Source organism: Haliaeetus leucocephalus, unplaced genomic scaffold, assembly GCF_000737465.1.
Source record: "Haliaeetus leucocephalus isolate CR32 unplaced genomic scaffold, Haliaeetus_leucocephalus-4.0 Scaffold195, whole genome shotgun sequence".
Classification (NCBI taxonomy): Eukaryota; Metazoa; Chordata; class Aves; order Accipitriformes; family Accipitridae; genus Haliaeetus; species Haliaeetus leucocephalus.
The window spans coordinates 933942-947987 of record NW_010972631.1 but is presented as its reverse complement, the minus strand read 5'-3'; the positions used below and the strand labels follow the sequence as shown (position 1 = coordinate 947987).

At 36.6% G+C, this 14046-nt stretch overlaps 1 protein-coding gene across 6 annotated transcripts in view; it reads right to left on the bottom strand.

Annotated features, from left to right (window-relative positions):
- MDN1 (MDN1, midasin homolog (yeast)) overlaps window positions 1-14046 on the bottom strand; it is a 104279-nt gene that overhangs the window by 78050 nt on the left and 12183 nt on the right. For 4 of the 6 annotated variants that reach the window (XR_774228.1, XR_774229.1, XR_774230.1 and 1 more), the window contains exons 7-18: window positions 13741-13872; window positions 12157-12260; window positions 10271-10385; window positions 8324-8517; window positions 7186-7267; window positions 6380-6475; window positions 4611-4723; window positions 3877-4025; window positions 3708-3768; window positions 2965-3176; window positions 1306-1409; window positions 187-331 (exon numbers count right to left, since the gene is read on the bottom strand). Coding sequence is in view for 3 of the 6 variants with exons in the window: in XM_010565680.1 (XP_010563982.1) it covers window positions 187-331; window positions 1306-1409; window positions 2965-3176; window positions 3708-3768; window positions 3877-4025; window positions 4611-4723; window positions 6380-6475; window positions 7186-7267; window positions 8324-8517; window positions 10271-10385; window positions 12157-12260; window positions 13741-13872 (1507 nt within the window). In the remaining 3 variants the exon portion in view is untranslated. Of the gene's footprint in view, window positions 1-186; window positions 332-1305; window positions 1410-2964; window positions 3177-3707; window positions 3799-3876; window positions 4026-4610; window positions 4724-6379; window positions 6476-7185; window positions 7268-8323; window positions 8518-10270; window positions 10386-12156; window positions 12261-13740; window positions 13873-14046 lie in introns of those variants that run through there. The other 2 variants (XM_010565682.1, XM_010565683.1) reach the window with 2 other exon arrangements.

Sequence of the window (14046 nt, the reverse complement as noted above, 5' to 3'; positions counted from 1 at the left end):
TACTTCTTGCACAAAAGTGTGAAGTTTATAAAGAACACATTATCCTCTTCTCCACACATTCATTTTAATGGTAAATCTTCTCAACTTATTTTGAGCCATATAGGATAGGGAATTCAACTAGATATAGCATATATCTATATGTCTTGGGATAGCAAGATATAGCATAAGCAAGCACAGAAATAGTACCTGTGTCTCCTCTGTCTAGTAACACCAGTGACCCAGATGATCCTTCCAATAAACCACTCAGGCACTCTAAAGTCTCTGCTGCAGCCAAGTTAATCTCATCCAATAAAATCCACTCTCCTTTTTTTACTGCTTGTGCCAGAGTACCCTAAAAATGAGATAAATTTGTTAATCACGTCACCAGCAAAGATGTATCAACTGAAGCATCTGTATACTGGAAATACTTGGTTTGCAGGCTATGGGTTGATCAGACAAATGGCAATTCCAGACCTTTTACAGGAATAGCAGTTTTATTGCTCTCCCTCAATAATAGCAATTATTTTGCAAGTCACAGAAGTCAGACAGTTATCACCATTAGCAGTTACCATTTAGATTGACTCAGATATAACAGAATTAAGCTCTCTTATTTGTGCAATGTTGCCCGTCAGTGATATCCATCACTGTGGTGCATAAGCTTCACTGACATCACTATGAGAATAAAGACAGTCATCTAAAGAAATCCAAAGACACAAGCAATATTACATTCCTCAGGGAACTGTATCTTATAATTAAAACTATAATTAAGTCAGAGATTCTCCAACTATTCATAGTCATTTTTTAAAAAGAGGTCAATGTTACACACTTTACATGTAACTTGAGAGAGTACATTCAGACTAACAGGGTGACAAGGAACAAACATGCATAAACCACCATAGTTTCCCCTAATCACACTTAATGTCATTAGAATATTATACCATGGGTTTGAAATATGTCAAAAAAAATCACTTCTAGATAAACAGCACAGATTCATAATATTAAATCCATTAAAGGAATCCCTAGGCAGGAGCATGTCCTACTGGAGACTGGTCAAGATGATATGACATACTGCTGGTATTCTTTTATACCAGTCCAATTCCTATTACACAGCACTGAATTAATGTGTTACCACGAAACATTCTCCCACTCCCCATCTAACCACCACCTCCTTGAAGTAGCACACTTCATTCCACAGAGTTATCATGGAACAAGTTTTACGTCACAGCAAGATTCTTGCCAGGAAGTTAGTTATACAATACTGATTGCAACGCCCTTCAAATGCTTCTCCTTATTACTCCTAGCATCAAAATGCAAATCTCTAAATACCTCAACAAATGCAAAGAGAAGAGCATTTTCCGTCATTTTCATCTGTTGATGAGCATGATTCAGTTTAAGACCAAATGCCTCCCACTTTTCCTTCAGTGGTAAGCCTGTAACCAAAATAAATTTAAGCTTGTACCATAAGAACAATAGCACAAAAAATGTTTAACAACAGTATTTTAATCAAGCTGTTTCAAGCACAGAGATACAAGAGTAAGCTTGGCTGAGCAACGAAAACATTCAAGTTCTACAGGTGACATCTCATGAATTAAAAAAAAAATAATTAAGTTTTGCTGGTTTGGTTTTTTGTTTGTTGTGGAGTTTTGGGGGGGGTGGTTTTGGGGGTTTGTGGGTTTTGTGGTTTTGTTTTTTTTTTAGTTTAGCTGAACACTATTGACATATGGGTACAGACAATTTGCTATTCATTCCAGCATGTTGTAGCTTAGGAGCAAATACTTATGCTGCACTTGGTTCCAGCTCTCCAATTCTCAGAAAGAGGCTTCTCAGAAAAATAAATCCAAATTTACAAACCTTATGACAGAACAGATTAACAATGAACACTTCAGTATCAGTAAAAACACTGTTGCTTATCAGTTATAACATTATTTACTATTGCACTTATTTAAGATATTTGTTTAAAGTCACAGCCTGAGGTATATACAGCATCATAATGACTCAAGTTGCTAGCTTTGCAAGTTAGCTTGTCTTTATTTTAGGATTGTCAATACTTGCAACAAATAGTCTTTAAAACCTTTTTTTTTTTTTTTTTACATTTTTGGGGGTTTTTTTTTTTACACATTTGTGGGCATTTATTTTAATATCTGCATATTCAGAAGAACCAGTTAAAAGAAGAGGTGAGACAAAGTTCATAATTAAGTTTACTTGGCCCATACTGAATGAAAGCTACAACTTCATTTGTTCAGCAGGTCCAGAACCAGAAACCATTCCATGCAAGACAAAGTATCAATACTGCCTCTGTCCAAAATGGATTGTGAAGTATAAAACAAGAAAGACTTACACGGAGACAAAACCACAATGAAAGCAAGTAAAGCACTAGGCAAGTCAGCATCACTGACAGTGAAACCAAGTAATCATCAAGCTCAAAGTCATTACTACCCTAAGACAGCTATTATTTGGGGTTTGGGATTTTTTTTGTTGTTTTATTTTGCTTTGGTTTTAGAATAGGATATATTTGTGAGACCTAACAAGGTTCCAGGGCTGAAACAAAGTATGAATGCATTCACATGGAAGACTGACATACAAACAATGACGACTGTTCACCAACACAGCATACAAGTAAGTGCTGAGTGGAGATGAGATGTCAAGGGCACCACAGGTCAGGCAAGTCAACCTTCACACTGTCAGACATAGCTTACAGCAGTGGTGAGTTTGAAAAAGGAAAAAAAAAAACCACCACAAAACAAAACACTAACGCAACCACTATTCTAACTGTATTTTTAATGTTTTCTTGTAGACAGAGATTGCATTTTTCAAAACCAGAAAAAAGGATGTAATAAAGGGGCATATTAAAAAAAAAAACAAACAAAAAACCAAAACAATCACAAACAAACTCAAATTCAATGAACAAAAAATTCACCACTATTTATCTACTCTCTGCAATGGTTCACCACTAATGATGTGTGTTTGATCAGTCTGAATTCTCACCAGATGCATTTTCTTTTGCTTCCTTATTAATAGCAGATTTATGAATATGTTGCATTAGTTTCAGCAGATCATGCCAACGTTTCTGCCTGTAGCAGGTCTGAATGTGTCCCAAGAATGTCTGATTTTTCTTCCTAGAGAAAGTCTGAGAGAAGAGTTCTTCAAAAGACTCTCGCAGAGGTAGCCAGATAAGCTTGTTATCCACAGGCTTGTAACTGAAGAGAAACAAGGGTAATTACTTATTTGCGACACAGGAACATGAACTAGCATCTGTGAACTGAAACAACAACATTGTGCATGAAGGAACCCTGGTTTCCAAAGTTTTTTACTCAACTAATGAACGAAGTAAAATTGCACATATTTAAATGCAATTTATGAGGCAATTTTTTAAAGACAGGCCCAGCCTGATAAGTATTTTTACTACTACCAACCAGTACATCCAGTGAATACTACATCTTATTTATATTGAACAACTTAGCCATTTTTAAAGAGACATTGGGTTGTGCTTTTAAATTACTTCACCACGTACATATGTTCACACAATTCAGTGAAACTGCCTCTGGTCTTCAACAAGAACAACAAGGTTTCTGTGTGCAAACATGTTTCTTAAGATATTTATGCTATTACAAAACAGCTACATGTCTAAAAACAATTCTTTGACAACACAATTATACTTGCATTAGGAGCTTGTTCTGATACTGCCAATTTGTTATGCAGAACAGACAAAACAGTAGTCAGTGACTCACCCCCCTAATAGATCTGCTGTGTCACTTTGTTGGTTCATGTTGATAACCCTCAAATGATGTCCTTGAAACAGAAATAGAAAGCACCATCAACCTATGGGATTTTTTTGTTTGCTTGTTGTTTTTTTAAATCATCTTCATATGGAAGTTACAGTCTTCACACTTTATTTACCTGTAATATGAGCAAGGTACTGAACGGTTGAGGTTTTGCCAGTTCCTGTTTCACCAACCAAAAGCACAGGCTCTCCTTTGACAACACACACTGCAAGCTGTTCAATTAATACTGCAGACGGTCGTGTGGCAGCAAAGGTTTGCTTTGCTCTGAAAAAAAACAAAACAAAACAAAAAAAACACCAAACAAAGGAAGCAACTCAAACTCAAGATTTATCAAGGAGCTTATTTCAATTTTCCTTTATTATTTTTTTAGAGGAGTGGCTTGATTTAGGATTTTTTTTTTTATTTATTAAAAATATAGGTTTGGAAAAAATTAATTCCAAGATACCCTTATAAGATACTTATTTTTTTCAAGTTACAGTCTAGAAATTCAATGTTTCCAAAGAGCTTCCTGGCCAGTGGAGTTTATGCCACATACTACGAAAATCTCTCTTTAAAAAGACAGTTTAATCAAAATCTTATTATAACAGCTGTAGATCCACACTGCTTTCAAGAAACTCTAATTCAAAAGAAGCTGAAAATCTCCATGCTTTGGCTGCCAAAACTGTGATGCAGACAGCCTTAAAGATACCCAAGGTAAAACTCCGATCACAAGAGAAAGAACTCATATTCCTTTCATTAGAGTAAGAATATCCAATTTGCTTTTTTTTTTTTTTATTCCTGTGACTTCCAATCTATTCTATTCCACCACAAAAATATTTTGATTTTCATGGAAACTACATGATATTCTACCTTTGTACAGTGAGAGCCTGGGTTTGTTTCTTCATGAGATGCACTCTTCCGACAGAAACTTCTTGTTCCCGTATTAGAATTTCTGGTTTATAGAGTTCACAGAAGAACTCTACCTGTGAAGAAAGCACCAACATTTCCAATATTAATTGCCTACAACATCACACCAAGAACACCCACGCTATGCTACCAGTATCACTTTGCAGCAAGCTTATTTTTCACGGTAAGATTTTATATTTTGCAGATTTTACATACTCATCACCTAAAATACTGAAGGACCTTGAAAGTGTTACTGTCCATACAAATGTCATCTTTCAATTTAGTAACTTGGTAATGGGTCTATGCCATTATATTTCTACTTTGTCTACTTCCATGGTAGTTCAACTACATAAACTTCAATCTGGGAACAGTTATCTTAACTAATAAAACCCAAACCACCTCCCTCAAAAAAACCCTTGGTGAACACCTCTGTATAAACAAGGATATTTTGACATTGGCAGAGGATAATACATTCCTGTATTGAAATAATGCAAAGAAAGAAGGACAAACAGAAAAAGTCGTAGAAGTTTCAGGGATCCATCTGTCCACCCAGCTGGCAAGTTTCTCCATCTTAAAGTAACAAAGGAGGGAATTTTCTTTGCAATCAAACTTCTATGGTCAGAAATACTTGACAAAGCAATGATTTAGTTTAATTCAGCCATTTATATCACACACTATTAATATATAGGCTCTAGAGACGTACTTGATTTTGGAATCAATGATTACAGAACAAGTAGTAAGGAAGATTATGTTTCTCTCTGATCTCTTTAAGTGATTAAAGTTCACTGTAACCACCAAAGAAAAAACACATTCTTTACTACTCTGTGCATCTAGCAGTATCATGCACTTAGGCAAGTGTGCTGTTCCAGCTGTGTGATCCCTCTTTTGTATGAGGCAGCCATTTGCAATCTGCTCTGAAACAGGCTCACTGGAACTTTCAGAGAAAAAAAACACAGCTGAAAATAAAACACGAGAAAACTGCGTATCCCAGGATAGTACAGAAAGGAAAAAAAGCGTTTGGGACAGAGAGATGGGCAAAATTTAAAAGAAAAATAGTAGAACACTGTCCTGGTTTTGGCTGGGATAGAGTTAATTTTCTTCCTAGTAGCTGGTACAGTGCTGTGTTTTGGGTTCAGTATGAGAAGAATGTTGATAACACACTGATGTTTTCAGTTGTTGCTGAGTAGTGTTTAGATTAAGTCAAGGATTTTTTCAGCTTCTCGCGCCCAGCCGGCAAGAAGTCTGGAGGGGCACAAGAAGTTGGGAGGGGACACAGCCAGGGCAGCTGGTCCAAACTGGCCAAAGGGGTATTCCATACCATGTGATGTCATGCCCAGTATATAAACTGGGGGGAGGGGGGCTGGGAGAGATTGCAGCTCAGGAACTAACTGGGCATCAGTTGGCAAGTGGTGAGCAATTGCATTGTGCATCGCTTGGTTTGTATATTCCAATCCTTTTATTATTATTGTCATTTTACTATTTTTATTATTATCACTATTATTTTCTTTCTTTCTGTTCTATTAAACTGTTCTTATCCCAACCCATAAGTTTTACTTTTGTTCTCGATTCTCTCCCCCATCCCGCTGCGTAGGGGGGAGTAAGCGAGCAGCTGCATAGTGCTGAGTTGCTGGCTGGGGTTAAACCACAACAAACACATTTAAATTAATCACTAGAAAAATTGCAAGTTAAAGAATATTACCAATAAACACCATGTTAATTATAACTCAACATACCTTTTTCTTGGAAATGTTTAGTTTACTTCCAATAACTTTTGCCATTTTCTGTCTGCTCCCTTGGTTGGACAGCATAGCTGTGAAACAGTCCAATGCCTGTCAAGGGGAAAACAAAACAACCTCTTCAATTCAAATTTTGTATGATATGATCTGACAAGCACCATCTTAATTTACATGAGCCTGAATCCAATCTAGACATGGTAGATAAAATCATTTCACTCTCCACAGGTCGAGTCAAACAATGGAGTTCAAAAGGATGTAATAAGAACTTCTAAACTCTGTGGTGTAGTGCGTTTCTACTGAAAGGAAAAAAACTTTTCAATGCCCAGTCACAGAAGCTATTTTTAGATGAATGGACCAAAACGGAGAAGGAAGTAATGTTGTAAGATCTCACGTCTTAAAACCACCTCTGACTGATGCACGCCCCAAAAATTCCAAACCTGGAATGCAAATTGATGCATAGGAAAGTAGGAATGAAGCCTCATATTACAAGAAAAAGGAAAGATCTTAAAACTTTTACTCTCAGTCATATGCAATCCCAGCTCATATCAGTTAAAACTATGTTGCAGCATGCTGTTTGTACAACAGCACTAAGTCTAGATTGGCTTTCAGCACATTACTACAACTTTCCTAGTAGTAAGGAAAGCCTCCAAGAGATGGATCACAAACATTCCAACTACAGCCCAATTGCTTCAGATAAAACTACACGTAAATTCCCATCTCACATTCCCAAATAGAGTATTTCAAGATCTGTGAGACAATGCTAGAATTTGGGTAAGCAATTTCTGGATCAAGTCTTACTGCACCTCCTGAAAAATATTCACTGCTGTGGTTGAAGAATTACTGTCGAAGTTGTAAGCAATCCTGCTGCACCAATTCAGTAAGTCTCTAAAAAGAAAAACAAAAAGATTTTGTACAATCAAGCAAAAACACACAGCACCTTCTTTCATGTTCAGCTTAGGTCATTATGTCCTCTTCTGGCAATTGCACATTTAGTTCTTGTGCAAGTTGTACACGGGAAGACACATATAAATAAGATGTTAATTCTAAAGAGTAGCTGAGTACATAAAGACCAACAGTGTTGCTTTCAGATATGTTGCTTAGAAATAGATAATACATACTCCATTAAACCATAAAGTAAATATGAAATAGAAAAAATGAAAAGCAGCAAGCTTTTCATCCAGAAAGGTATAAAACCCCCCTATTTTTAGAAGATACTGATTCCTTATCAACAACAAAATCTTCCAAAAGGCAAGAAAAGGAAACATCTAATTCTAGAAAAACAACAGCTGTTTTAAAATTAGCATTCCTATGCTTCACAAAAATATTGGGTACTACCCACACCTAGTATTTACTAATTCACAAAGCACTAGTTACAGAATTCCACAAGTAGAATTGACATTTGGTATGACAGGAAGAAGTAATTGAACATCAAGCTGCATTTCATCATAAAAATTCTGAAATTAACAGTACACTACAGATCTGGTTATTTTCAGTCATCTGCAAGTAAGAATGTTCTGAGTGTCCAATATGAAATTATCTAGATAGGCAAATATATACAATGGCTGAAAACATTATCTACTAGCACATTTCAGTTCTTAACCAGAACTGATATTTTGTGTTAAAATGAATTGAGAAGTAATCCATATGGCTTGATACCGACTCAGCACCACATATGACAAAACCTTAATTTTTTTCTCAAAAAAAAAAAGAAAGTGCAAATAGGAGTCCTAAATAATTCAGATTGAGATTTTTTAAAAGATACATTAATCATTGTTTTAAAATGAAAAATGGATTTTCCCAGTTTTTATGAAATTCCAGTTTAGTTATTCAAACTTTTATTACTATTTTTTAAAAATTAAGAAAAATAACAAAGATACACCCTTTTATCTCTGCAGTTAGCTGACTAAATTTTCTTCTAATAAACGTGTAAGAAAAGACAACCTTAGAGATAGTTCTCGTCCTTCCAGATTTGGTTTCTTATTTTCTGATCCTGATTCTGATGAATCTTCTGGTGTGTGCCTGGAGCCAGAAGCACTGTTTTCTGATGCCTGATACTTGTCTCCTGTAAGGTGAATGTAAATGTCTAGCAAGTGATCAGTTACAAGAGCAAGGTTGGGGTATCTCCTTTGAAGGACCTGAAAAAAGAAAGAAAAAGAAAATAAATAAATAATAATAAAAAATCTTTAGCATCGGAAGGAAACCACCAGCCCCCCAAATTTTAATAGGATACACTTCAATAGATACACAAGCTAGCAAGCTGCACAAAACTGCCTTTTTGAAATCTCTCATCTGAAAAAATAAGTTATTGTGACTTCTATGATATTGATTTTGATGCCAGAAGTGAATTTTGCCAACTCAACTTTACTTCATTTAATATGTTTGCACAAATACCAACAGGAAGAGAAAAAGGTACATTCAACCCTATCTAAACTTAAATCATACAACTTTAAAACTGATAACGAAAGTTCTTACCTCCTGTCCTTTTTATGATTGAATTTTTTTGAGCGTTCAAGTTGCCTATTCACTGTGCTGATAAAGACACATTAAGGGGCTAATTTTTCTTCTGTAATTTCCTTTCAGCCCAGTTCTCTCTGTTAAGCTTGCCAACCAAAATTATTGCTTCCCAAAATAAGCTTTTCACAGATACAGGCCAGAAAGACTGGTCCTACCCTGCCAGACTGACTTTTAAGATTAACCAGCAGAACATGAGTCTATTTTCAAGACAAGCACATGTTTTCTACCACTGTCTCTTCTTCTACTACTACAGAATGTTACACAGTGTTTGATTTATATATTTTTATGACTTGAGGTAGAAAGTTACAAAAAAGAACAGAAAGAACCTCATGGTAAGTGACACATTTAGCACCGAAGCTTCCTTTTTTCTTAAGGTTTTGACAGCCAAGCTTTACTTGAATATTGGTCCTTTGTGAAGGTCATCTTTGACATCAGTTCGGCCAGATAGCTTTTTTTAATACTGCAACTGTGAGCTTCCTAGAATTCCTGCCCACTTGGATCTATTTGTAGTAGGAGCAGCTAAAGCACAGAAGCATGTGTATATGCAGCAAACTGTCTGCAGAGGCCTCCCCGTGCATCTACTTGCTTCCCCTCCAACAAAATCTGCAAGTATGAAAGTAAGTGCTGTTCTTGCTCCATTCCTAACAATTAGCTGACAAATGACAAAAATGGAAAAACACACAGATATTTAAGGTCACCCATAACTGTGCTGGCTACTGAACAAGTCCCAAGGAGTGAATGAATCCTACTGAAAAACTATCTTCATTCTAGAAAATTCAGAACTTTCTTCTCAACTCTTCTGCTAGAGACTGTTCGCCCCCTTTTCCCTTAGGTAAGGCTGTTTTAAAATCAGATCCTATTCTGAGCTCTGTATCACAAGGAGAATCTCTAGAGAATTCTATTTTCATTTAAGCCCTGGGCTCCTTTAATTTTTTGAAGCACTATACAAAGCAAACATTCCCTAGAGATGCTAACAAAATATGTCAATTGAAACAGTTATTTGTAATTGATAACTGACCATTTTTTGATCGCAAAGCTTAAGACTCAGGATTAGAGTAAGCTCAATTTTTTTTTCTTTTTTCTCGGTTTTTAAATCTCTGTGGGCTATAGAATGGCTAAGTAATTTGATTCTTAGACCCCTTCAAAACAGAACTGTGTTTGCCAAGGCAAGTTCCAGGAATCTTTGTCCAATTCACTTCAAACTTTCCTGACAAGCTGCTCAGTTACTTCAAAATTGGCAGGATAAATCTGAAATAAAAGAGTATTGTGGAACTTGGAGATAAAAATAAGGATCAAATTTATTACTGAAAAACATCTATTACCCTTAATTGAAACAATTATTCTCATGCCACAACAGAGCAACACACACCATACCTCCTTGAGTTCTCCTTTGCTCATGTTATCCAGATGTATTTTGGTCCAATATTTGTCCAGAAGAGCAGCATGGCTGCTTTGCTGCCTGTACCAACCGCCACCACAACTAAATAACCTAAATCAAAACAACATGAAGAAACACAGCATATCATGACTGCTGAAGAATTCAACATTTTCAGTGCATTCCTGTGCATCAAAGATCATGTTACACACTGCTGGTACAGCATAATGTGCATGCATAGATCACCCACTGTTTGTCACTGTACTGTCACGTACCCTATCTTTGCTTCTCAAATTATCTGTTCTTTTATCACAGTGTTTTTCCCTCTGTAGTGCAAAATCTCTTTAGAGATACTAGCAGAAAGACTACTAACAATAAGTTAAGTCTATCAGAAGCAACATACAGCATCCTTTGTAAAGGGAGGAGCCTGACAGAAGTGGCCTGGGAAATATCTTCCACAGATCCTTTAGGATCTGTGCTCTGTTGCAGAGATACAGGAAAAGCATGTCCAGTCCCTGTCCCCTTCATGGTCTTTCCTGATTATTTTCCCTCATTCTTCAGGCTCACAGTCCTTTCCATCATATATTTTGTTCCGGTTTTTTTTTGTTTTGTTTTGGTTTGGTTTGGTTTTTTTAATTACTGCACAATAACTATGCAGCCATGTGTTATACCCACTGTGGAAGTAGGCTTGCACATGCAAAGCATTAGATACTGGGTTTGTGGTTTGGTTTTTGTTTTCTGGTGTTTTTTTATTTGGTTTTGGGTTTGGTTGTTTTGTTGTGGGGTTTTTTTGGTTGTTTTTTTTAATAATAATCCACAGCTGGAAACTGCAACAGACTTATTGAATCTGCTCTAACTAGCCCAATGGAAATCATAATTTGCTGCTATACAAACTGTTGACCAAGCATACAGAAGAAGAAAATCTTAGAAGATGAGGCAACCAAAAGAGAGTTGAATCCAAAAGACTCAATTCCAGAAAAAACAGATCAGATACATTTTCCTGCTTTTGTCTTCCTTCCATAAATTTGTTCTTTTCTTTGATTTTTACAGGCTTTGAAGTAAACTACAAAACATTTGAAAACGATGTAACAATTCCCCTTCTAGACATCCTAACCTTTAATCTTGATACAATATTATGCCTTAATATACAAGAAGACATTTTGACATCTGATGCATGAGCCATTACTACAGTGAAACTGTCAGGGAGAGTACCTTAAATCTTTTTCTGGTTGGAAAACATTACAAACGTCTATATTGACACAAGACTTTCACAAATCAGATTTTCTTAGAAGAATTCTTCCTTCTATTTCTTTTTTCATGATTCCCAAGTAAAATAACTTTTATCTTATTATAGATGCAGGGTTCAGTTAAAATTATTCATGAAACTCTTAAAAAATATATCTTCCAGGGAACACACATATACAACTGCTCAAGGAGGTGGAATAAAAACACAAAACCCAGAAAATTAATCATTCAGTAGTCAGACTACCAACTACCCCAAGATCAGCAAAACTAATAAACATTTTACACAGGTGCTGTTAAAACTAGCAACAAAAGACACCTTGTGAATATCAATCATAAACCTTCACACAGTAATTGCTGAGAGCGGTATTTTGTTTTGGTGAGGCATTGGTTTTGTAAGGTTCCTCCCGGCAAGTTTCATTCCTTCAGCCTTGCTGAAGTGATCTTCCTGTACAAAGACTGGATTCACCCAGGAGTAATATACGGCTGCTCTAAAGTAAAAAGATTACTGTCACAACTTCTGTGGCTTCTATTGCTTGTTAATTGGAAATTGCTAAAATACTCCTGCCCAAGTACCTTGCACTTCCTGTCTTTGACTTAAAAATATCCATGCTCTTAACCTCATTGAACTTTACAGGCCTACCTCCTGGTTGCAAAAAACTGGAATCCCGACGCTACTTTTAAACAGTCACCACGACCAGGAATCAGCAACTCTCTTTTTTCCAAAAGAGGAATCAGCACAGAGATCTGAAGAAGAGAAGACAATTTATAAAACAATCTTTTTTGTGAAACTCTAACAGACAGCACACCCATCCACTCTCATTTCACACTTGAGATGCTAAAGCACTTCCACGGAGCACCACCACATTGTCAGCAACTGCCATTCCCACAGATTGCACTTCCAAATGATGCTAACAGGAACTGCAGAGTCCCTGGTAATTTTAATCAGCAGTGGAAGTCACAGGTGTAATGTTTACCTATCTTCTTTCTCCTGTACCCAAATTTTATGATAAGAGAATGGAAATAAGTCTTTACACTGCAAGTCCAAATAAAAACTAAGTATTTTGAATTGTCAAATGAATTGTTAGACACTTTTGCGTCAGAAGCCTTGTTTTCTTTATCTGCCTGAACAAAGATGACCTGCATCTCAAAATGTCAAACATCAACATTTTTCAGTGTATATGTGCTACCTCCAGGAGAATTTGGTATCTATTTAAAGAATCTATCCTTCCATGCAGAAGGACAGCAATAATCATGGAAGGAAAAAAGGGAGGTAGGATCACAATGATCCCTCAGCACAGAGGGACACAAGCATAGAGACTCTGATATGGAGAAAGGAGACGGGATGCCCGCAGGGAGGACCTGAAGAAAGGGAGAGACGAATGCAGGATACTACTCAGGGCATGCTTATAATGAGTGCAATGAGCTGAGTCCACAGAAGCAAATAAGTGCATGACCCTCTGGCAGTGGAAAACTGTCTCGTACATACGAACAGTATTTCTTGGCTTTCTTATATATATATTTCAGAAGCCTAGAACCCAATAAACAAGCTGTCAAGTTATTTAGTCACACAAAGGATGCTTTACAGAACAGATATGAAAGAAAAGAACTATTTGCAGAATGTCCAGCAGGCCTATGCAGCAAAACATCTGTATGACATCACTGTTGCAGAAGACATGCTTTCAGCAGCCATTACTTCAAAAGGGAAGGATGACAGTCTAACTAGTCGTCCTGGAGCTGAAAACAGGAAATCTGTTAAAACCTATAGTGCTTAATGTAACAACACGTTTTTAATATCCAAGCCAGAGGTAAGAAATGGGAAAAAAAAAAAAACAAAACAAGCAAAACCCCACACAACAAAATACTAAAAAAAATCTTATTAACAGCACCACTCTAATACAGCGATGATATTCTCTGATGTTTGGAGCCACATATGTTTTCAAATATGAAAACATGATTTAAAAGACACATAGCTCATTATCAGTGTCAATTCAAATCTTCAGAGTGAAATTTGGCATCAGTGGCAGTGTCATGACTACTCTAAAACAATGACAAAAACTAATGCAGTGTGCTAATATGTGAACGAAGACAGGTTAATTCTTTCTAACCCCCTTTAAAGGGGCAGTAGTTTCAGCACGCTGCCGCAGAACTCATGGTGATTAGACTCCAAAAATTGCTAGTGTTGGCCCTAAGACTAGTGCCTTACAGCGAACATGAACCTACATACCACATCCAGAGGAGCATAATCAATATCCTCCAGAAGTATCCAATGACCTTTGGTAACAGCTTGTGTCAAGGTTCCAGGTTGCCACACAAACTCCCCTGGTACATCGGTACAACGATACATACCAAGCAGTGTCTATGACAGAAACAATCAGTAAATTAGAGACCTGATCATTACACCCCTTAAAAACTCAAGAGTAAAAACTTACAAAGTCGGTATATAAGTAACACTTACTTAGCCCCCATATTACTAAACAATCCCTCTGGTAATCTGTACCCAGCATTACACTTATTTTAATTGGGGGGGGAA